General features: G+C 42.9%; 1 protein-coding gene across 1 annotated transcript in view; it reads left to right on the plus strand.

Annotated features, from left to right (window-relative positions):
- The window catches only part of ABCA13 (ATP binding cassette subfamily A member 13), a 361,430-nt gene that overhangs the window by 46,032 nt on the left and 293,096 nt on the right, over positions 1-22,302 (plus strand). The window contains exons 9-16 of the mRNA XM_073239122.1: positions 1,661-1,825; positions 3,401-3,600; positions 6,326-6,453; positions 7,175-7,275; positions 7,473-7,649; positions 9,394-9,599; positions 10,318-10,457; positions 20,009-20,123. Coding sequence (XP_073095223.1) covers positions 1,661-1,825; positions 3,401-3,600; positions 6,326-6,453; positions 7,175-7,275; positions 7,473-7,649; positions 9,394-9,599; positions 10,318-10,457; positions 20,009-20,123 — 1,232 coding nt within the window. The remainder of the gene's footprint in view (positions 1-1,660; positions 1,826-3,400; positions 3,601-6,325; positions 6,454-7,174; positions 7,276-7,472; positions 7,650-9,393; positions 9,600-10,317; positions 10,458-20,008; positions 20,124-22,302) is intronic.

Consider the following 22,302-nt stretch of genomic DNA (forward strand, 5'->3'; position numbering starts at 1 on the left):
CAGCTGGCTTTTACTCCAGTGTTCTCGATACTTTATGACTCCATTTTCTCATTGATTTAGGATATAGTTTGAGTCAAATTATAGAAGACTTTTACCTTGAAATGATAAAAACTTAGAGATTAGAATTAAAGGGACAATGGTCAGGGAATATCACTAAGAGTCCACAAAGCTCCGTGGAAATCGAGTGTCACAGGGCTAGGTCTCCATGGCTGCTGTAACAAACTGCCGCCAACATCGGGGCCTGAACAGCACACACTTACTTCCGTAAGGCTCCGGGGAGATGCCATTCCCTGCTTTTCCAGGCCTCAGAGCCACTGCATTCCACAACCTCCTCAAAGCCAGTGATGGCTGCTGGAGTTTGTCTCGTGGCCATCACTCTGACTCTAGTGCCTCTGTCTGCCACGTCTAAGGACCCAGGGATTCCACTGGGCTCACTTGAGCATCCAGAATAATCCCCCAAGTTAAAGTTGGCTGATTAGCAGACTTAATTTCATCTGCAAGCCCAGTTCCCTCCTTCCATATTCCTAGGATCAGAGATTAGGACACGAGTGTTTTTTGGGGGCCATTACGCTGCCTCCACCCCGTGTAAGGCTAGCATGGCATAGGTTCCCAGGTCCCCCCGGGTCCTGCCTGATTCTGGATGCTGCCCCACTCTGGGGCCTCTGCATATCCCGCCCCTGCAATGGAGGAGCTGGCCCCCCACTTCCTCCACTTCCCACTGAGAAACAGACTCATTTTACCTCACATCCTGGATAAACTCTCCTGACCTCACAGCCAGCAGCCCCTCCGCTGTGACCGTCTGTGACCGGGCCCGTCCTGGGGAACCTGAAGGCTGTTTGTCTGCCTCTCATGGACTGTGTGCGTCCTAAGGTCAGGGACTGGGCCCTAGTTCCTGAAAAGGCCACGTGGTACCACCTGCCTCCTTTTTTTAAATTAAAGTAAAAAACCAGACTAAAAACCAGGGGGAACCCAGTGGCTTTGCAACTTGATAGTCACAAGTGAATATTTTTAATCTGGATCCTAAAGGAAGGGTCAACAGGAACAAGTGGGCCTTTGATGCTGCCTGGCCATTGCCACCGAGTTTCTGAAGGGTGACCCCACGATTGTGGGTAACTGTGACAGGGGGACATGGTTTGTTTTGACACAAACCTAAGTATTTCCACAGAACTGCGTTAGAAAGGTGTGGAAGCTCGTTTACAGAAATAAAGGAGATTTAGCTCCGATTGTTAAATGGTGGCTGACCCAGAACCCCAACTGGAATCCTTCCACCTTCATCCATCTTTGAGAATTAGGAAAGAAGATTTTTCGGGCAATGCAACTTTATTAGTTCACCATTTCAGTTAAACTGGACAGGCCTGTGTTTGCTTTTGGCTGGAGAGTGAAATGAGGACTATTTGGCCCGTCCTGCATCTGTGGCTGGAGAACAGCTGGTCCCGCTGCTTGTGGGCTCTCCTGAAAACTCTAAGCAATTCATTCCCAACTCCCCAGGCCTCTCCTCAGGGTACATCCACATGGACGCTACAGGTGACACTGTCAACCTGTTACTTCTTCAATCAAATAATATCAGAGCTTTTCCTTTGGCAAGACAGTGTATTAGTCTCAGAAGGGAAACATTCTAGAAAAATTTTTGGCTTCTAAATACTATTCATATCATTGCCAGATTCCCACAGACAGTTTGCTGAATCGGATGGTGTGTACAGTCTTGTCTGGCACCTCTGAGGATGAAGCTGACAGAGATGGTCACCATGGAGACTGTCACCCCAGATGGTCAGCAGCCAGACACTATCTGGTCCATGCAGTCAGCTGGCTGCAAGTCTACAGACAGGTGCTGTCCCCCAACAGCACACCTCTGTCCTGGTGTGCACCACTTTTAAATGTGTCTGAACCTCTTCACTTTCCTCCTGCATTTCTTATTGCTGGATTTATAAACATTTTGTCATTTTATTTTATGTTGGTAAGAATACAGAAGATGAGATTTGCCCTTTTAACAAGTTTTCCAGTGTACAATGCAGTGTTGTTGACGTAGGTACAAAGCTGTGCAGCCCGTCTCTGGAGATGACTCATTTTGCTAACGAAGCTCGAAGCCCTCATATCCACCCACTTTGCGCACATCATTCTCTGTGTCCTCCCAGGGAGGGACCTGGGAACCCTGCATCCTGGCCCTTATGTGCCCCTCTCCTATTGCATCCATTAGCCTCAGCTCACTGAGCCCTCAACCGAAATATCACCATAAAGCCCCCCTTAGACACCTGTGTGCATTACAAGAACTGCAATCCATTATGGGCCTGAGGGATTGCCACTGGCTGGTTTCATGCCCTACTTCGGCATTTGGGTGCAGAGCTTCAGAGGCCTGGAGCATGTGGGGTGCCAGCTGGCCTGTCCCTCTGCTCCAGTTTTGACAGGAAGCACTGTGCCCCCACAGTGACTGTGCCTTTCAAGGCAATGGATAGGAGGGGCTGTGGTGTGTTCACGGATGCGCTGGCGCAGCACAGAGCAGGCAACTGTGTGCCCTGGCCTCGGAAGCCCATACCTAGGCTGGTTCACATCCCAGTCTTTCTGGGAGGGGGGTCCATATGAACCAGAGGTTCAACTAGCGGTCACTCTCCCCTCATCTTACTGCACTTTCACTTCCCATCACAAGTTTCCCTCAAAGGACTCATATGTTTTGACTTTTGTTTACCTACTGCATCACTGATAAATGTCAAATTGTCAATTAGTGGAAAAAAGGTCATTAAAAAAATGTGGGTGTGATCATCCACTTGGTGGCACTGAAGTGACCAGGGGACACTGCTGACCTGACCAGCCCCAACATGGTCAGGTGGCCACCCTTGCTTGGTGTGTTACCTGGAATCCTAAACTCACGATTAGTTAAGGGTTATTAGCCACAGAGATGCTTGTGATTATTTACCCAAGCCTCATAATTTGAGCATGAACAAACTAATTTTGGTGTAATGTTGAGGATAAATCACAACACCAATTGTCTTTAGTATCACTATCCCCAAATCCATGCCATAAAATGGTATTTAGAAACCATATATTAATTACAATATAATTTTAAGTATATGAATATGTTTATACTACTCTAAGCATGTCAGTTTAGTTTTTACAGTATATGTCACTCATTGAGAAATATATGTCATTACCTTCACTCTTGGGGTTGGGAGTGAGGAAGGAAGGAGGGAAGCAGGGCCCTAACTGAGAAGTTACATTGCAACCATTGTTGCAATTTGTCACCTCTAATTTCTGAGTAGAAATTAAAGTGTGGTGCGCAGACATTTGACATAACTGCCAACAACCTAAGAATGGGCTGTCATCTGGGGGTCTGTTACTACTTAGGTAAATACTGTTCTTCTGAATGTGTTGTTGCTAATAGTAACATTCGGGTTTCTCCACGATGCAGGTGTTCGCTCAGTGGCAGAAGGGTGGCCTGCTCCAGAAGGTGCTTGCAGGGGCTGCCCACAGTCTGGAGGTGCTCAGGAGTCAGGCTGAGGAGGCCAGTGAGCCATGGAGGGTGGCAGAAGCTCTGCTCTCTGTGGTTCTTCTCCTGAATGAGAGCGTGCCGGCGGATGGCCCCAAGGGCAGCCATGCATCTCCACAGTTGTAAGGCAGATTCCTGTTTGTTTATCTGTTAGGCGAGACAACAGTGCTTTTGAAAGAATGCGATGAAATGAATTCTATAAAACTCCAGTTATGCAATGAATTTCTAGGTAGTGTCTGGAAATGCAAGGTTTTATTTCAGACCATCACGGAGCTATTTGCAGCAGTCCGATGCCTGCTCACATGTGGAAAACCACCACCTCATGGGGGAACAATATTAGAGAAGACATCAGCATTCTGGATTTTAGGTTTTCTGTCTGACATTTGTTTTAAAATGCACGAAAACGTTGCAGTGGTACTTCCATGTAAGGAACTACCTGTTTTCATATTTACTATGAAATGTTCTAGAGTTGAAATGTTTACATAAGGTCCAGAAATATTTCAGAAGTAGGACAAGATGAACTCGTGGCTTCTCTATTTTTAAGATAAACCAGAACCCGTGTGCCAAAACGGCCGGCTCTGCTGTGGTCCCAGCTCTTTTCTTCAGCAAGTGTGCAGTTTGTAGCAAGCTGATGGGTCTTCATGCTCCTGAAATGTAGGCCCTCTTGGGAAGAGAGCAGTAAGACTTCCCAGCAGTGTCTCAAGGGGGCTCAGTTCAAAGCATGGGTCACAGACACTCCTGAACCTGTATAGAAGGCTCAGAGAGAGCTGGGCTGTCAGACTGGTTGGGCATTTTTATGGCATACAGAAGAAATAGGAACTGGGGATGCTTCCAACCCTTTTGTGTTTCTTGGAGCCACATTAGGAAGCAGGAAGATCTCCTTTGGAAGGTCCAGTTTCCCGGTTTTGCTTTGGAGTTTGCTGGGGCCTGTGGGTGCCATGACAGAGTAGGGTGGGAGCTGGGTGGGGGGGGCAACAGCAGATGCCATGCAACCATTAGATGACAAAGGGCAGGGACAAACCATTCTGTCATTAGTGAGCTTCTAGTGCAGGACACTGCCTGGGGTGCTGAAAACACTGCTGGCCCCTGGTGTTATTCTTTTTAAAGGTGTTTTAAAATAACACCTCTGTTACTTAATGCACATTAACAGAGACACCACATGAGGTCACCTTAATGGCCCTACAAGCCTCTAGAGGGCCCTGGCACTTTTGTCCACCAGAAGATTTCCTGGCTCTTAGCTCGCTCAGGGATTGGGTCATTACAGGCTGCACTGGCTCTAAGTACTACCACACCTAAGTCCTGCACACACTCAGGGCGGGAAGATGAGGTCTTCCTCACTGGCTGTGTGTGCCAGGCAAGCAGGGGCCCCTGTTAGCCTCCCCTTCTGCGTGTACACCACTTTTGTTACAGGTCATACAAAGCTGCTTTCTGGTGACAGACAAACCCTGAGCTGTACAGCAGTTGGCCTCTCTGGGCCCCACCTCCCCATGGCTGCTACTATCACTGGGTGGTCTCTGTGGGTTTCCAAGCTCTTGGTTGCTGCACGCTCCATGCAGGCCTCCCAGAGGCCCTGTGCCTCCACCTCGAAGAAGGAATGAGCCACTGGCCTTGCAGCTGCAATGGGATTGATGGAGAGGCTGTGTCTAGACGGCCCTTATGGACCTCTGCTGTCCTCCCTGCACCCTTCCTGCTGATCCAACCTTTCTGGCACCCCCGCCTGCACCTTCTTCCCACAGATCCAATGGCTTCCTATATGGATGCCCCCTTGCACATGCATCCTTGTGAATTCTGGCATTGTGGGGGCACGTGCTTTCTCCTGCCCTGGGGTGAGGTTGAGAGGCTGTTCAGCAGGTGGGTGGTGGTGGGCGTGTCTGTGGTTAGGGCTCTGCTCTGCACTGAGGCCTTGTGGCCCTCCCCACCTGGGCGGCCTTCCCTGCCGTTTGTCACACCTACCAAGGTCTCTGGGACCTCCTCTCCAGAGCTGCACTTTTGTGTCCACTCCCAGTCACACCCCTCGGGAAATCTGATGTGCACCCTCCTCCAGCTTCTTCAGGTACTCACGATGCTCTGGCCATAAGCTGGGGCTGGGAGGCCTGGGCTGCTGTATTGCTACTTATTCCAGCCGTGTGTTCATACTTCTTTTGCTAAGTCACAACTTCCAGTGGAAAGAAATAGAACAGCACAGGGCCCTAAGCCTTCCTGTTTCTTACTGAGGATGCTGGCACCCTGAGACACAGGTCTGCCTTCTCCTGGGCACCTGCTCCAGTCCATGTCACCTCCTGGAAGGTGGCTGAGTCCTGAGAGCTCCTCTCCTGGGTTCTGTGTTTTTATGGATCCTCAGGAGTTGAGGACTCAGGGGTGCCTCTGGGACCCTCAGCAAGGTGTTCTCTCAACACCCATGTGCCAGATGAGGAGTGCCATCCCTGAGGCTCCCAGAGATACTAATTTATACCGACTGGGGCCATGCTGCTGGGTCCTGCATGCCACCATACACATCTCAATATTCTGAAACTCTTCTTGAAATATTTTTCTGCACCTGATAACTGGAGACTTCCTGGCAAATGTCTTTAAATCTCACCTAGAATTTTAACCTGAACTTTGCCACTTAGACATGCTGCTAGCAAAATATTTTCCTGTTTGGGGGTGAAAGGAATGTTTAGTCCATACTAAGTACCTAAAAGAATCTCTAGATTGGCTGATTGAAGCCTTGCACCCTGTCAAGAACCTGGTTCTGTGTACAAGTGAAGCTGGATGCTCGGTCCATGAAGGCTCTGTCCCAAGGGTCATTTCCCTGTGAGTGGAATTGACTGGCTTCCTGTTTATTTCATTTATTTATTTTCCCCTCAGATTCCTGCATCTACAGAAATTGCAGAATGTTCTCCAGAACCTGCCCCAGCAGCCGGCTCTGAAGACACTGCTTCGGCTCCATGGAGCTCTCACAAAGGCCATAGGACAGAATTTACATTTTACCCAAGGTAAACTACCTCTGCTGTCACTTGTCACCCTTGTGCCAGTGCTAAAGTGAAATTGAGGCTGCTGACACCTTTGCCCAGTTGCAGATGGTCATCTCCCACCCCCCACCGCAGGGCCTGGTATCTGTGCCTTTCCCTGCGCCTGTGGGCATTGTAAGTTCAGGACCCCGAGGGCGGGCACCACATGGGGAGGGGGCAGGGCAGGAGGGCAATTCTCTGGCTGGGGAGGGGACTGGCACATTCCCTCCCAAGTCCCCTGAGCTCAGGCTGGAATGGTCCTAGTGCCTCCTGGGTATCATCCTCATGGTTCCTGCCCTGCTCTGGGTGTTGGCAGGGAAAGCAGGTTCCCCGGTTACAGATGCCCCTCTCTGGGGACCTGTGAACTGTGTGGGTTGTGCCAGTCTTCTGCCCTCCTAGGAGGCAGCTGGGCATGTGGCAGGCGGGCTGGAGGCTTTTCCCCTCCTGGTGGAGAGGAAAGTGAGCAGGAGCTGCTGCTCCCCAGGGAAACTCCTGCGCCTCCCACTCCACTGGCCCGCGGCTCAGAGGGGCTGAAGTGGTATTGCCATGATTTTCACACTTCTCCTCCCTTAGGCAGAAGGTAGAATGTCTGGTAACAGGTCAGTCTGCTGGAAAGCATGTTGATTGGTTCGTGTGCACGTGGAGGCGTTGGCCTGGGGGTGCTCACCTGAGGGGAGTACTAATCAGCCCTTGGTCAATCTTACAGAAGTCCTCACTGGCCTGGAGACAGCAGCTAAGGACCCTGAAGCAGGTGGACCTGACCAGTTGAAACTGGAAAAGGGCGTGTTCTTTCAGGAGTTAAAGCAGGTAAAGTTGATACAACAGTCAAGAAGCTTACGCTGTGTTTGGGTCTGCTCCTGTTGTGAATGGTACCAGTGAATAAAGAATTTATGTCTTATTTGAAAATAGTGATTATTGCTGATTTCTGTTTGACATTTCCTAGGCCCTAGGGGCCTATCTGAGTCTCTCTAAGTGTGACCTTACCACCCTCACTTACCTTGTAGCTGCTGATGAAAAATGCTACTGTCGGCTGCCTGCATGGACACGGGTCTGAGGGAGCGGCCGTCCGGCGTCCGGGGAACGCCAGCGTCTGGGCCAGCCTCCGGGAGCTGATGTGTCACCACACCTCTTCCAATGAGACCAGGGCTTTGACCAAGCTCCTTGGGTCAGCAGAGGACACTGTAAGTGTCCACCACCTGATCTCACAGGCTAACCCCCCCAAACATGCTAGTACCTAACCTGGAATTTTACAAGGCAGGTGTTGACATCAGCCATTTGCTTAAAGGCAGTTGGCCCACGGACTCCCAGGTGCCTCTGGACTCCATCCTCCTGTGTGACCCTATAGGCAATGTCTGCCACCCTTCTGCCAAAATCTACTTGACATTAAATGGCTCTCCCAGAGAGCACCCCAGATGTTCACAGCATGCCATGTCTGTTTCCTGGGTTCCCTGTCCGGCTCCATTTATTTGTATCTATGCAAAGAAAGGTGGAGGTGACCAGTCAGGTGGAGCAAAGCTGTGCATTCTAATGACCAGAAAGATGTTCTCCCTTTGTGTGCCTGCCTGGGATACCTGGCTCTGCTGAGCCTTTGCTGAGCACTCATGTGGGACTGCAGGATGCTGAAGGGTTTGTTTGTAAAGGTGATTATGTCAAGCTGAGCCTGGATTTTTCTCACTGAGCATTACAAGCTATAACATCCATTTTATTGCAGTTTATTCTCAGTATTACGTGTTTATTTTTTACCTTCTTCCTTATATACCATAAAATAAAACCAGTGCAATAAGGAAATGTGAATTATAACCTGTTACAGCAAAAAGGACAGTGTGCACTCAGTTGAGCCTACTGAATGCTCTTGGCACCTACTTTCTGGTGACAGCATGCCAAAGGGCCCAGATGTGGAGACACTGTCCTGGACGAGAGGTCAGAGAACCGTGGTGCATGCAGTGCAGCATCTCTGGCTTCCCTAGTGAGCTATAACACAGGTGTATGACTTGGAAGCAAGGGGAAATCAGGAGCAGATCCCAGGCAGAAAGAGAAGTGTGTGTGAGGGCAGGTAGGCATGAAAACCACTACCTGTTTGCACATTAGCTTCTCTGTTCTTGGCTCATAAGCTCTTTGCTGGCAGAAAGCCCATCCCAAATTGCTTTGCATCAGTAAAGCCCATCTCAGAGGCCCCACAGTGCAGGGACTTGGCAAGACTTGTCAGGCTATGAGTGTATTTATAGGTTATGCACGTGGCATAGCCTTCCTTGTGGGGCTTAGGCTATTTATCACTCACAAACCTCCCCAGAGCTCAGCAGCTTAAGACAAAGCACACATTGTCACCTCTCATGACTCCTCTAGGCGGTCCTTCTGCGTCTTTCTGGGCATCTCATGTGGTTGCAGGCAGATGGCTGTGGGGGCTGTGGTCTGGATGCTCAGCTGGGGCAGGACCTGTCCCCTCCTGAGTGTCTCTCTTTTCCGTGTGGCCTCTCCACTTCTCATGTGGCAGCTGGGGGACCTCTAGGCACGAGAAAATATAGGACTGTACTGGGTACATGTCACTTTTGCTGCATTGAGTTGCTTAACATGGGTCACAGCTCAGCCTGGGTTAATTGTGGGAATGGGAAGAGGAACTAGACTATTAGGAGGCCTGGTGCACTGGGGGCTATTAAGGGGGACCAGCCAGCACAGATGGGCTTGACATGAGGGTTCCTTCTGCTTTATACCTGTATGAGCCTTTATTTTGGGGTCTGAATATTCACTTGAACATGAGTAAAGATTCCAGTCCAGGACCCAGTTTGGTGATCAGCATCCTCCACCACATGGCCCTTGAGGTAGGGTTCAAAAGAGACCCCTTTAAGTAAGAGGAGGTAAAGGATGCAGTGCTGTTACCCAGATATAATCTTTTTATGGATTAAAGCAATGTCCTCTTTTCTTGCTAAGGGTCATCTTTTGCAAGAGTTCATCACGGGGCACACGAATATGTCCAAATCTGTACCTGAAGGCTATCCAGGCTGGCAGGAAGTGGAGAGCCAGCTGTCAGAAGCAAGCCTTTCCTGCGTGAGGCTCTTCCAGCTGCTGGCAGCTGACATCTCCCCGGGGGATAGTGATGTTTCTGATGCCTGTAAGGACCAGCTTATCTCCACAGTGTAAGTGTGTGTTTGATAGAAAACTTCTGAGCAATTGGAAACCAGAATGATTCCTACTTTTTGCTATCTGCTGCTCAAGTGAAGATCAACATAGTACATCCTGTTAAGGATAGAATTAAGAGATGTTTAAGGATAAAAATAGAAAATATTAAACAGCTTCTTCAAGGTTTAATGATTGGCTTAATCTTTCACAAGAAATCTAGAACCTTCGTTTAGTCTACGTTGCAGTGATGACTGAGGTTCCTGCTTATTACATTAATTGGAATTCTCACATTAACCACCAGTGGCCAGCTTCTCTTCGGAGCTCTATTTCTCCAGAAATTTTGCCTTGTTTTTATTTTATGACACTAAATTGTATGTGTGATCAATTTCTGTTCTCCTTGGCTGTCAGGAAGTTCATTATCAAATATGTCAAATAAGGAATGTTTTTCTTAGTGTCAAAGCTTGTTTCCTATTACAGCCTTTAATATTCCACTTTCTTTTCTCTTGATTTGTTGTATTCTCTATTTTACATATTCCCATAGATGATTTTAACTCATTTAGGGTTGGAGCATTCATAGACAAAAATATATTAAGAAAACTGTTTCAAAGATTTAATTTCTAACATAAACGGACTGCCAGGCATTTGTCTATATGTATTTTGATGAATTTGTAATGGTCTGCCCTCTGGAAAATCATTATTAAATTTTAGTTTTCTCTGGATGCTTTTCGAATGCAGGATACTTCACACCCTTGAAGAAGCCCAGCTGTCCCTGGGACAGGCATCCTACTGGAAAGCCTTTACAGGATTCATCAGGAGGACTTGTGAAGTGGCTCGATATGTGAACATGCAAGAAAGTTTTCAGAACAGTCTCTTTGGTAAGTCAGTGGTCTTAGCTACAGGAATGTGGTGCTTTTCCCCCTTTAGTGTGGCAGTATGGTTTCCTAAGAGGTGACTCTATTGAATGAAGGGAGCTTAAAACAGAGGCTTGTCAAGTGTAACTTGCTGTTGTGATCAGTGTATTCAACCCACTCGCATTGGTTATAACACTCTGCCCAGAGTCCTTGTTTGGGTGATGAGCACATCCACGTGCAAACTAGTCAGGACCCCTCCCTGGACAGGGCTTCTCCCTCCACCTAGTATCAGGCCCACCCCACACACTGGGGACCGCACCCCGGGCTAAGTCAATGCCTCTCTTTCCTTGCCATCCTCAAAACCAAAAATACCCTAAAATATGAATTTTATAAAAAACTGTGTTTTGTTGACTGTACTGTACATTTGTTTCCTATTTCATTAATTTTTTTCCCATTTCTGGAATTGCTCCTTTTAACTTTATCATTTCTTTCCCTCTCCTAAGTTTAGTTGGTGTTCTTCTTCTAGCTTCTTGATCTTCAGATTTTGTTCTTTCATAGTAGATGTTTTTAAGGCTGTAAATGTTCCCCGATGCAGAGCTCTAGGTATGCTCCACTCATCTTGATATGGACGTTTTATTATCAATCAGTTCAAACTTTTCTAACATTTATTATGATTTCTTCTTTGGCCCATGGCTATTTACAAGTACATTGCTTAATTTCCATCAATTGGGGGTCTTTCAAATTACTTTTTAAAAAACCCATTCTCTAGCCTTATTTTACTTTAGTGAAAGAATATATACACTGAGTGTATCAATCTTTAGAATTTTTGAGATGTGCTTTAGGTTCATGTGGTTGATTTTGGTAAATGTATACTCTGCAAATGAATGTGAATTCTGTCATTGTTGGGTGCAATAATTTATATATATATAAATTAGGTCATGTATGGTGTATTGTCCAAATCAACCATTTCTTACTTATTCCTTATCTGCCTGATCTATCAGTTACCAATACAGGTGACATAAAATTTCCCATGGTGGTGGATTTGTCTGTTTTCTTTGTGCAAAAAGTTTAGAGTCGATATATGTTCATATTTTATGGGCTCTTTTATCATTGGGAAATGAAACTCTTCTTCTCCAGTATTTTTTTTTTTCCCTTAAATCTTCATCATCTGATATTAGTATTAAGATTAGTGTTAGCTGGAGTCTGGCTGCTCATCTGGGACATTACATGGGTTGTTTATTCCTAACCTTTCTGTTCTTTTTGATGCTGTGTAAATGAAATTGTTTTTTATGTTTCTTTTTCAGGTTAGTCATTATTAATGTATAGAAATACAATGGATTTTTGTGTGTTGATTCTGCATCCTACAGCTTTGCAGAATTTATTAGTTTTAACAGTTTTTTTGTGTGAATGCTTAAGGTTTTCTGCATGTAAGATAATGTCATCTACAAATAAGGGTAATTTTACTTCTTCCTTTCCTATTTGGATGCTTTTATTTTTCTTGCCTAATTTCTCAGGCTCAGACTCCTATTCCTGTGATGAATACAAGTGGCAAAAGTGGCATCTCTCTCTTTTTTTTCCCTGTATTTTTTCTTTTTTTCTCTCTATGCTTCAGTCTGATAATTTTCTCTGACTTATTTTCTAGTTCACCAATTCTTTCTTAAGAATACATTTAATGTACTACTTAGCTTATTCACTGACTCTTCAATTTCATAAGTTCTAGAATTTCTACTTGATAACTTTTTACAGTTTTTATTAAAACTTGTGCCTGATAATTCCAATATCTTCATCTCTAGGATGTCTATTTCTATTGTACTTTTCTCTTCTTTTTATAAGTTCTTATTGTTATTTATATATGTTTGTTTTTGACTGCATTCTAGACGTTATGTATTGAAAAAGTGTAGTGGCAATTTTATGCTCTGGATGAAGTTTTCATCCTTCAGACATGCTTCTTCTTCTTCTTCCTTTCCTGATAGGCAATTAGAGTAGGGACATATCAACTTCATTCAGCCAGAAATGGACCCATTTTAAAGCATGGCATCAATGTTTGTGAGAGCTCATGTGTTTCTCATCTGCAGCTCCTACCAGTGTGAACCCGTGGGGTCCCAACCTGAAGCTGTGGTGTTTACCAAGACATTTTTTCTTTGGCTGGTCCTGAATTCAAATTTCTTTCCTAGCCTTGTGAGACTGTTGGAAGATCAGCCCCTCAGCCCTTGTTTTGCTTTTGGAAGTAACACCTGCCTTCAATGGGAAAGTGGCTCCAAATACTGGGCTTTGTCTCTCTTGCCTTCTTTCTTCTTCTGGATCCTGGCCTAACAAATTCTCACTGCTTTGAAAGCTCTTTGTTGCCTCCAAACTCCAAAAAATATTTGATCTACTCTTCTAAGAGTTTTTAGTGAAAGGAGCAAACTAACCTGCCGCATGCAGAACTGCCTTTCCAGCTTAGTGTTCAAAGTTTATATGTCCCTAACCCATGGATGACAGAGCCAGGCTTCTGCCTGTGGCTAGAAGTCAAGCCCAGAAGAGCTCTTAGAGGATGGAGTGTATTGGAAAGGGGTAAAGAGCATGGAGGATGGAGTCAGCCTGGTCAGTTTCCAATCTCGGCTCTGCCACTGGCTGACCATATGATTTGGAAGCGTCAGTTATATCATTTACAGATAGGTGTAATCATATGAGAATTAAATGAACTAATACTTAGGACATCATGTGAGGTGTGTTAGCTGTTACATAAGCACATAATAAAGAATGAATGTTAAAGCATGCATTCCTTGGTGTGTCACGACCATGCCTCTTTGTACCAGGTGCTTTAGCGATGAGCTTGTTCCCTGTTTCTGCAGGTAGAAGCACAACGACTCATGAGAGAGAGATAGACCAGAATTAGCCTTTAGAGCAAAAAAGAAATTTTTCTTGTTTTGAATTTAATTTTTATTTGTTTCCAGTTAATACACAGACTAAATTTAAAAGTCAAATTTAAGTCAAAATGAAAACAGCATCCATTGCCCCACCTCCCTCCCAATCTAATTCTACTGTGCGGCAGCCTCATGCAGCTCAGCCCTCTGACCTTGTCATTTTCAAATACTATGCCTGTCCTACTGATTTCTGATTTTTGTATAGTTAGCTTTTATTTATTGACTATGTTGGCACCCTACTTTGTTTCCCATTTTTTCCCCTTTCTTGACTTTCTTTTCAATTTTCTGGGATATTTTCTCAATTTCATTTTAAAAAGCTTCTATTTAATTAAAAATTTTTTATCACATTTTAAATTTCTAAGAACTTTGCTGTTCTGAAGAGATTCATTAAAAATGACTCTGCTCTTGTTGAATCATCTTCTACCACTCTGAGCCACTTTTTAAAAAAAATCTGTGCCAGCATTTTCTATTTCTTCTGAGATTTTGCTTTTTTTTGTTTGTGGTTATCTCTGTGTTTTCTGTGGAAACTTCCCATCATCTGATGAGCCTTGGCTGTTTCTTCATATGTAAAAATGAGGCTCAGAAACACTAATAGCAAGCATAGCAAGCACATGGTGGCTTCTCAGCTGGAGGGCTTCTTTCTCTCTAGTGTCATCAGGCATACCCCGGCTCCTCCATGAGGGGATGTCCATCTTTCCTTTTGGGTGGGTCCATTTGCCTCAAATCTGCAAAACAGAGTTCTCCAAATTCCTGCCAACAGCATGTGGTGTTGAGGAAAATCCTGGGGCAAAATACCTCTAAAACTGAAATCAGTCAAAGGGAGAAATAAAATTAAGAAACCCATTTATTTCTTACAAGCAGTTGCCCCATCTCTCTCCTGACCAGGCTGCAGCAGAATAGCAGAGAGCTCCACCCAACCTCTAGGGTCCAGATAAACCCTTGCATGCCCTTGTGATTACCTATTGATATGTAGATAGACTAATTCTCTGCACTCCTTGGAAACACCTATTGATATGCAGATGAACTAAAACCAGAGGAGAGATTCTGGAAATACTGCCATAAAGGAAGCTCAGTTGTTATCAGGATGAAGGTCACTTATAACTGGAGATCCTAGTGTTATCGGCAAAACGTGTTGTGTTTCTATGATTCTTGTCTTCTTGAAAGAAGGAATTCAGTCAAGAGACAGGCTTAGGAAAGTTTTAAACTTTATTAAGTAAAGCTAAGTACACTCTCAAGAAGGGTGGAGAGCAGCCTGTCTGAAAACTAGAAGCAGCCCTGCTATTAGGTTGGCTTTTACTTTTCCTTAAGGTGGCAGGAGGTCTTGCCCTGCATTTTATGTCTTTGATTGACAATTCTAGGTTATATAAACTTTTGCTCAGTGCAGGCACCTTACCCATAAGTGAAGTCAACAGAAGGGCCAAAATCACAATACGTATTAGATTTAGATGTTATTTTATTGAGGTGGGGTTACTTTCTGACAAAGTCTTTGTACTTTGCATATGCCCTGTAATCAGGGAAGCTTCTGTGGTCCTGGACCTCTTGACAATCTAGGTGTCCTTGATGGTCTGGGCCTCCTGATAAGCTAGGTGTCCTTGACTGTGAAACTGGGAATTAAGGAGGGCTCAGGGGTTGGCCAGGGAGGAGTCCTCCTTGGTGATGGGTGCTTTTCTTTTGCTTATGTTTAACCAACTGCCTACTCTAACATTAGACCTTGATGGGTCCTGGTTGGTGGGGGATGGACAATCTAGAGATGGTGTATCATCAAAGAACATTGGTTCACAGAGGGGGTAACGGCTTGAGTTGTTTGCACCAGGACTTGGAAAGTGAGGAGAAATCTTCAGGTAGAAAACATGAGAGAAGTATACAAAAATTTACATGGTATCGCCCTTTCCATCTTGGGAGATTCATAATTGTTTCTCAAGTTAACTGACTGAAGTATTGAAGCTTTGGTAATGAGTGCACTGTAAAACAATTTTGATAGTTGTATGGAAATATAGGCAAGATGAATAATAACCGAGGCAAATTAGTAGACTCCGTGCCTTTTTTCATTCTTGTTGCCTTTATCAGATGACACCTGATGTCTCACTTTCATCCTTGCTCCTTAAAGTGTGACTTCGGGACCAGCAGCGGCAGCTGGGAGCTTGCTAGTAATACAGAGCCTTACCTGTCTCAGACCTACCAAAGCTTAACGAGCATTTGAAGAAGACACCTAGGTGGTCTGTAAGCGCATCAAAGCTTGGGAAGCTTTGGTTTACATGAATAGCAACAGAGCAAGGCTGTGGGTACGCACCCGGTGCTGTGTTATACATTCTGTAAATTCCTTTTCTCCTTTAAAAAACAAAACAAAAGCAACAGCACATGGTAAGATTGTGGTCCAATAAAGACACTAATTAAGAGTTCAAACAAATGTATTCTGCCATAGTTATTTAAACTCTGCAATGCAGTTTTATCATGCAGATAATGTGTGGACTCAGTTTGGCATTTTGGCATCAGTCTGGAAGCAGATGGACTGGGGAGTGAACTTTGCTTTTGACATAGATTTACTGAGCGGTCATGGGTTCATTGTAATCAGTCCTCTGCCTGATAAGACAGAAATTGAATGGCCAACTTTATGGGGCTCTGATGAGGACTAAGTCGGATAATATATGTAAAGTGCCTCACATAGTGCTTGGCAAGAGCAATAGATACCTGTTCCTTTTATTCCCCACAGAGAAGATTGCCAGATATGTAATGCATCACAAACAATAGCCAGGGAATTTACCACGGTGGGTTATGTTTTCTCCTTTTGTTTAATAGTTATTCAGTAAGGCCTGGTTTTCTGGGAGCTTTAACCTTTTATTTAGAAAAAATCTGATATTACTCACATGCACCTGTGCTAATTTTCAAGCTGTTACCACATTTTTTCCTTGTAAACATTTACAAAATTATGCATGTATGAAAACCAGTGTATTTCCATGAGAGCTCACTAAAGCATAAAGGATGCAAGTTTTATGTAATTTTCTCTCTGAAATATGTGTTAGGCTCTGTTACTTGCTTCAAATTAGAAGGATTTCTTGCTTTAAAAAAGACCTAGCTTTATTGAAATATAATTGACACACAACACGTCCCGCGTATTTGAAGTGCACAGTTTGTTAAGTTTTGACATGTGAAAAGATACATGAAGCCATCATGACAGTGGAGAGAGTGAACATACCTGTACCTCCCCAAAGTCCCCCTGCTCCTGTGTACTCTCCCCTACTGCCCCTGCTCCTGGCCCCAGACAGCCAGCCCCTCATCTGCTTCCAACACTGTCCATGTGTTTTCATTTGCTAGAAGTTTGTGTACATGGAATTATGCAGAACGTACTCTTTTTTGTCTGACATCTTTTACTTATCATAGTTCATTAGAATTAATTACGCAGGCTTTATTCACACAGTAGCATGCCAGTTCCTTTTTGTTGCTGAGGAATAGTTCACTGCACAGAGGGATTCCGGTTGTCCATTTGTACCATTTAAAATGGAGTCATTCCTTGTGTTTGGCTGTTGCAAGCAGAGCTGCTGTGAACATTTATGTACAATTCTTGCATGGAAATAATGCTTTCCTTTCTTCAGAAGTAAACTGGCTTGATTACATGGTATGTGCATGTGTAGTGTTTTAAGAAGCTGACCAAGTGTTTTGCAAAGCCATGCCATTTCACATCCCCACCAGCACCATATGAGAGCTCTGACCCCTCCACATCCTCGTCGACACTTGGTATGGTCAGTATAAACAATTTAGCCATTCTAACATGTGTGTAGTGGTGTCTCATTATGGATTTAATTTGCATTTATGAGTAATGATTTTGTACATCTATCTTTTCATGCGCTTCTATGCCCTCTGGATATCTTTAGTCATGAATTCTCTATTCAAATCTTCTCCACACTTTTTAAATTGGGTTGTGTGTTTATTAGTTGAGTATGAAAGTTCCTTGTAAATGAAAGATACAAGTCCTTTATCAGATATCCGATCTGCAAATATTTCCTCTAGGTTATCTTTCCATTCTTCTTCACAGTGTCATCCAGGAGACATTTTAATTTTGACCAAGACGTATGTATCTATTTTACTTTTTTTCCCAGTGGATCATGATTTTGGTATTATAGCTAAGAAGTCTGCTAACTCTCAAGCCACAAAGATTTTCTCCTGTTTTCTTCTAGAAGGTTAATAGCTTTAGGTTTTAAATTAGGTCTATGATGCATTCTGAATTAATTTTTATATAAGATGTAGGTGAACATTGAATTTTATTTTTTGCATATAGAGATATGATTGTCCAGAAAAATTTGTGGTGAGGATTATCCTTTCTCCATTGAATTCTTTTGTATTTCTGTTAAGTGAATTGTCCAAATACATGGGTATTTTCTTGCACTGTTTATTCTGTACCAGTGACCTGTTCATCTATCTTTACACCAATATTACATGATCCTGATTATAATAAGTCTTAAAGTCAGGCAGTGTTAATCTTCTCACTTTGTTCTTTTTTTAAAAAAGATTATTTTAGTGATCCTAGGTCATTTGCATTTCTGTATGAATTTTAGCATCTGCTCATCAATTTCTCAGAATACTGCTGGAATTTTAACCAGGATTGAATTGAGTCTATATATAAATTTAGAGGGAATGACCTTTTACTATATTGAGTCTTCTAACTCATGAACATATCTCCATTTATTTATGTCTTCTTTATTTTCTTATCATGACTTCTTGTAGTTTTCATTGTAGGATTATTTCACATCTTTTGTTAGATTTATCCCCAAGAATTTAATATTTTTAAAGCTATTGACATGTTGTACTTCAATATAATGTTTTAGGTTATACTGAATGTTAAACCAAACTTGCATAACTGGGATAAACCCCAGCTGGTAAGATACTATTGGATTCAACTTGGTAACTTTTGGTTTAATATTTTCCATTTGTGCTATGAGGGATAGTGGATTGTAGTTTTCTTTTCTTTTAATATCGTTGTTTTATTGTGGTATCAGGGTAATCCTGGTCTCCTAGAGTGGGTTGAGATATATTCACTCCCTTTCAATTTTCTGAGAGAGTTTGTATTGTAGAATTGGTATTATTTCTTCCTTAAACATTTGGTAGGATTCACTGATGAAGTCATCTGAGGCTTCAGCTTTCTTCATGGGAAGATTTTTAACTACAAGGTCAATTTCTTTAATAGATAGGGGGCTATTCAGGTGATCCATTTATTCTTGAGTAAGCTTTGATAGACTGTGTCTTTCTAGGAATTTGTCTTTTTCATCTGAATTGTCCAGTTTAATGTCATAATGTCTTCCACAGTATTCCATTATTATTCTCTCTTTATTACAAAATCTGTAGTCACATCACAGATGTTTCTGTCATGCTGGACATCAGTTCTCTGTGGCTTTCTTTTCTCTTGATCACTTTGCCTAGAGGTTTATCAGTGCTATTGATCTCAAAGAGATGGCTTTCGGTTTTATTAATTTTTCTTGAATGTTTTTCTTTTTTCTAGTTCCTTATCTTCTACTTTGATTTTTATCATTTTCATTCTGCTACTTAATTTGGATTTAAATGACTTCATTTCTAGTTTCTTAACATGGAAGTTGAGGAATACGATTGATTTGACACTTTCGTCCTTTTCCACTGTAGGTGTTTAATGGTATAAATGTCTCCCTGAGTACTTTTTTTAATGGCATCCCACAAATATTGGCATATTGTGCTTTCATTTTCATTCAGTTTTAAAGTACTTTCTAATTTTCTTTTTATTTCTTTGTTGACCCATGAGTTCTTTAGAAGTGTGTTATTTAGTATCCAAATATTTGGGATTTTCCAGATATATTCCTGTTAATGATTTCTAATTTAGTTCAGTGAGCATTCTTTACATGACTTTAATCCAGTTAAATTTACTGAGCCTTATTTTATGGCCTAGAATGTGGTCTGCCTTGGTGAATGTTCCACGTGCACTTGAGGAGAATTTATACGGTGCTGACGTTGGGCGGGTATCCTGTGAATACCAATGTGACTATGCTATGTGCTCAGTGTGGTTGCAAATATCCCCACTACTGAGGAAAGACCATTTGTGCATCTACTACTCAATGTTCAAAGAACTGTAGATTGTCCCAGTTGGGTTAATGGAAACAGATCATTTCTGGCCCTGAGTCATCTGTGGTTGCTGATCTGGAATCTGTCTGGGTGGATCCTTCCCTGATCTCAGGTAGCTTCCCCACATGCTTGTATTGACTTGTTCCCAACTGAATGCCTGAAAGAGGCATACAGCAGATGCTCCCTCTGTGCAGCTGTCTCTTTCTGGTCCTTTTTCCCAGGTACCGCCCCCCTCCTGCCCACTGCCCTTGCTGTCTTTCTGACTAACCTCTGTCCTCTCAGCTCAGGATGGCCACAGGCTGCAGCCCAGCTCCTTATCCTGTGTCATGGCCTGGGCGCTCTCCCTGGGCAGCAAGCAAGATAATTGTGGGCCTCACCTGGTGTATGTTCCATCTTTCATGGATCACTGTCCTGCATTGCTCAATGGCCAGTCGTATTTCATCTTGACCAGAAGTGAAAGTCAAGTCAGAAGTATTTCTTATCCCCTTTTGTTATATTTTCAAGTGAAACATGCTGTAGTGTTTCCCTTGGCTAGATTTGACTGTTATGTCCAACTTGAATTCAACATACAAAATGCTTTCTATTTAGCTTTCTCAGAGGAATCTCCGTGTTATGAAGAACACATGGATTGGAAAGTCATCATTGATAATTATTTTGAGTTTTTTGAGAACTTCTTCAAGTCTCCCAAAGCATCCATATCCAGGCAAGTTTTCAGAATTCAACTTTCAGGTCTTGATTAAACTCTCATCTGAGGATAAGCAAAACCTAGTCATAGGATAACACTTGCTTTAAAATGTGAGATCCTGTTTTAGCTATTGACACAGTGTTTCATGTTAGTGTTCAATAAATATTTGTTTCATAAAATGTATAACTCATGCTCCCATGGATGTTGAAAAGAAATACAGATTATAGTAATAAGATTCAGAAGCATGATTTATAACCGATACTCCAAAAATAACATCTTTCTTTGAAAAATAGCCTTATCTAGTAGCTTAGAGTTTAGAAATGGGAACAATGATTTAAGATTCTGGTACTTCTGGAAACCTTTGGGAGAGAAGTGATCTTTGTAACTCAGTCTGCAGGGTTATATACAGCTGTGCTGTTTTAGAATATGTTTGACATGGAAATTTTCAATGTATAATTGTGGATATTGTGCACAGAATAAAAGCACTCTTTGTTGTTTGTGGGGTGTGTTAGACATGGTGGACCAGAGCTTGGCATTAGAGCAGTAGCTCTACAATGTAACTGTGAAGTTTGCTAAAAACACAAATGTGTGGACCTTGCCCCAGACATGCTAAATCTTGTCTATGTGCAGCACCCAGGTTTCTGTAGATGTAACAAATTTCACAGGTGGTTGCATTTGAGAGCCATTCTGCAACATCAGTCTAGATCTTGGATTTAATCACTCTTAGTGAAACTTTTTAAGTTCAGATATTAGTGGGCACAGGAGAAAGAGAATAGGATGGGCCTCTGGAAATTAGTCCCTTGATCCTGCTGGATTTGTAATAATTTACTTTTCAGAGTCTCAAATATTTGATAGTCCTAGAAAGACAGCTGCAAAATTAGCCTAAATATACCCTGAGGGCATGTTTACCTTTATATTTATAAGCCCATCACAGCTGGCACAGTATCTGTCATGATAGATGCTTAGATACTAGATGGGGACTTACTGAATGAATGAATGAAATTGGGCATCAAGCTTGATTAATATTAAGAAAGCCGAGCTGGAATTGAGAAACCTGGGCCCTGTCCCATTCCTGCTGTGTAATAGTTTTCTAATTAAAAAAAATGTTTGAAACATTTCTTTTCCTATGAAATGGCAGTAGTCATGTGCACCTCAAAGGCTGTTGTAGAAATGAACTAAGATTATTTTTGTGAAAGTTGATAAATTGTAGTGTGATATAAAAATGTGGCAATATTACTACTAGTAGTATTAGTTTTACTTCACCTGTTACTAAGGCTACTATTACTATTCCAGGACTTCTCAATTCCCAATACAAAACAAGATATAAAACGAAAGAGTCATAGGGATGAAAAGTATAGTGTAGGGAATACAGTCAATGGTATTGTAATAACTTTGTACGCTGACAGATGGTGCCCATGCTTACTATGGTGAGTACTTCTTTTGTGCACCTGAAACCAGTCCCATATTGTATGTCAACTACACTTCAATTAAGAAAGAGTTTTATTCTTTTTTACTCTATCAATCCATGACTACTTGCATAATAGTTGTGCATATATTTCCATGTGGGGCTGGATTTGAGCAAATTCACATTCTGTCCCTGAAAGTAAAGTGGTCTGTTTCCTAACGGAAAATTTTCCCAGGAAATATTTTCAGTGTTCCCTGGTTCAAAGAAGGTACTCTCTGTCCTACAAATAATAATAGACTCAATTTAGCCTGTATTTTTCATACTCTCAGAGAGGAAAACACCATTCTTGCATTTGATCCATCCTCTATCTGTTCTGTGCCAGATGGTGTGACACAACAGGATCACAGAGATAAATGTAGAAAGGAGTTCATCCTTTAAGGCATTGATAGCTAGTACAAGTCAAAATCCCTTATCCACAACTCTGAAATCTTAACAAGACTGAAGAATGAAGTTTTCCTTGTGGTTGGCACCATAATTCACTCTGCAGAGACTTACATGTTAATGAGTCTGTTCACCGCACACACTGAGCCCATGTTCAGGGGTCACTGTGGAAGTGTTAATGTTAGTTGGGAGGGGCTTCCTGGGGCTCCAGTTGGAGGGACCATTGATACATGCCTCATACATGCCCATGCCCTCTTGCTAAACTCTAAAACAGGAGGCCTCCAGGATTTAAAAAGGGGATTTATAGCTGCTGAGTTAGTAGAAGTCAGTCCCTTCTCCAAGAGAGGACTT

The sequence above is a fragment of the Manis javanica genome, chromosome 6 (assembly GCF_040802235.1).
Source record: "Manis javanica isolate MJ-LG chromosome 6, MJ_LKY, whole genome shotgun sequence".
NCBI lineage: Eukaryota > Metazoa > Chordata > Mammalia > Pholidota > Manidae > Manis > Manis javanica.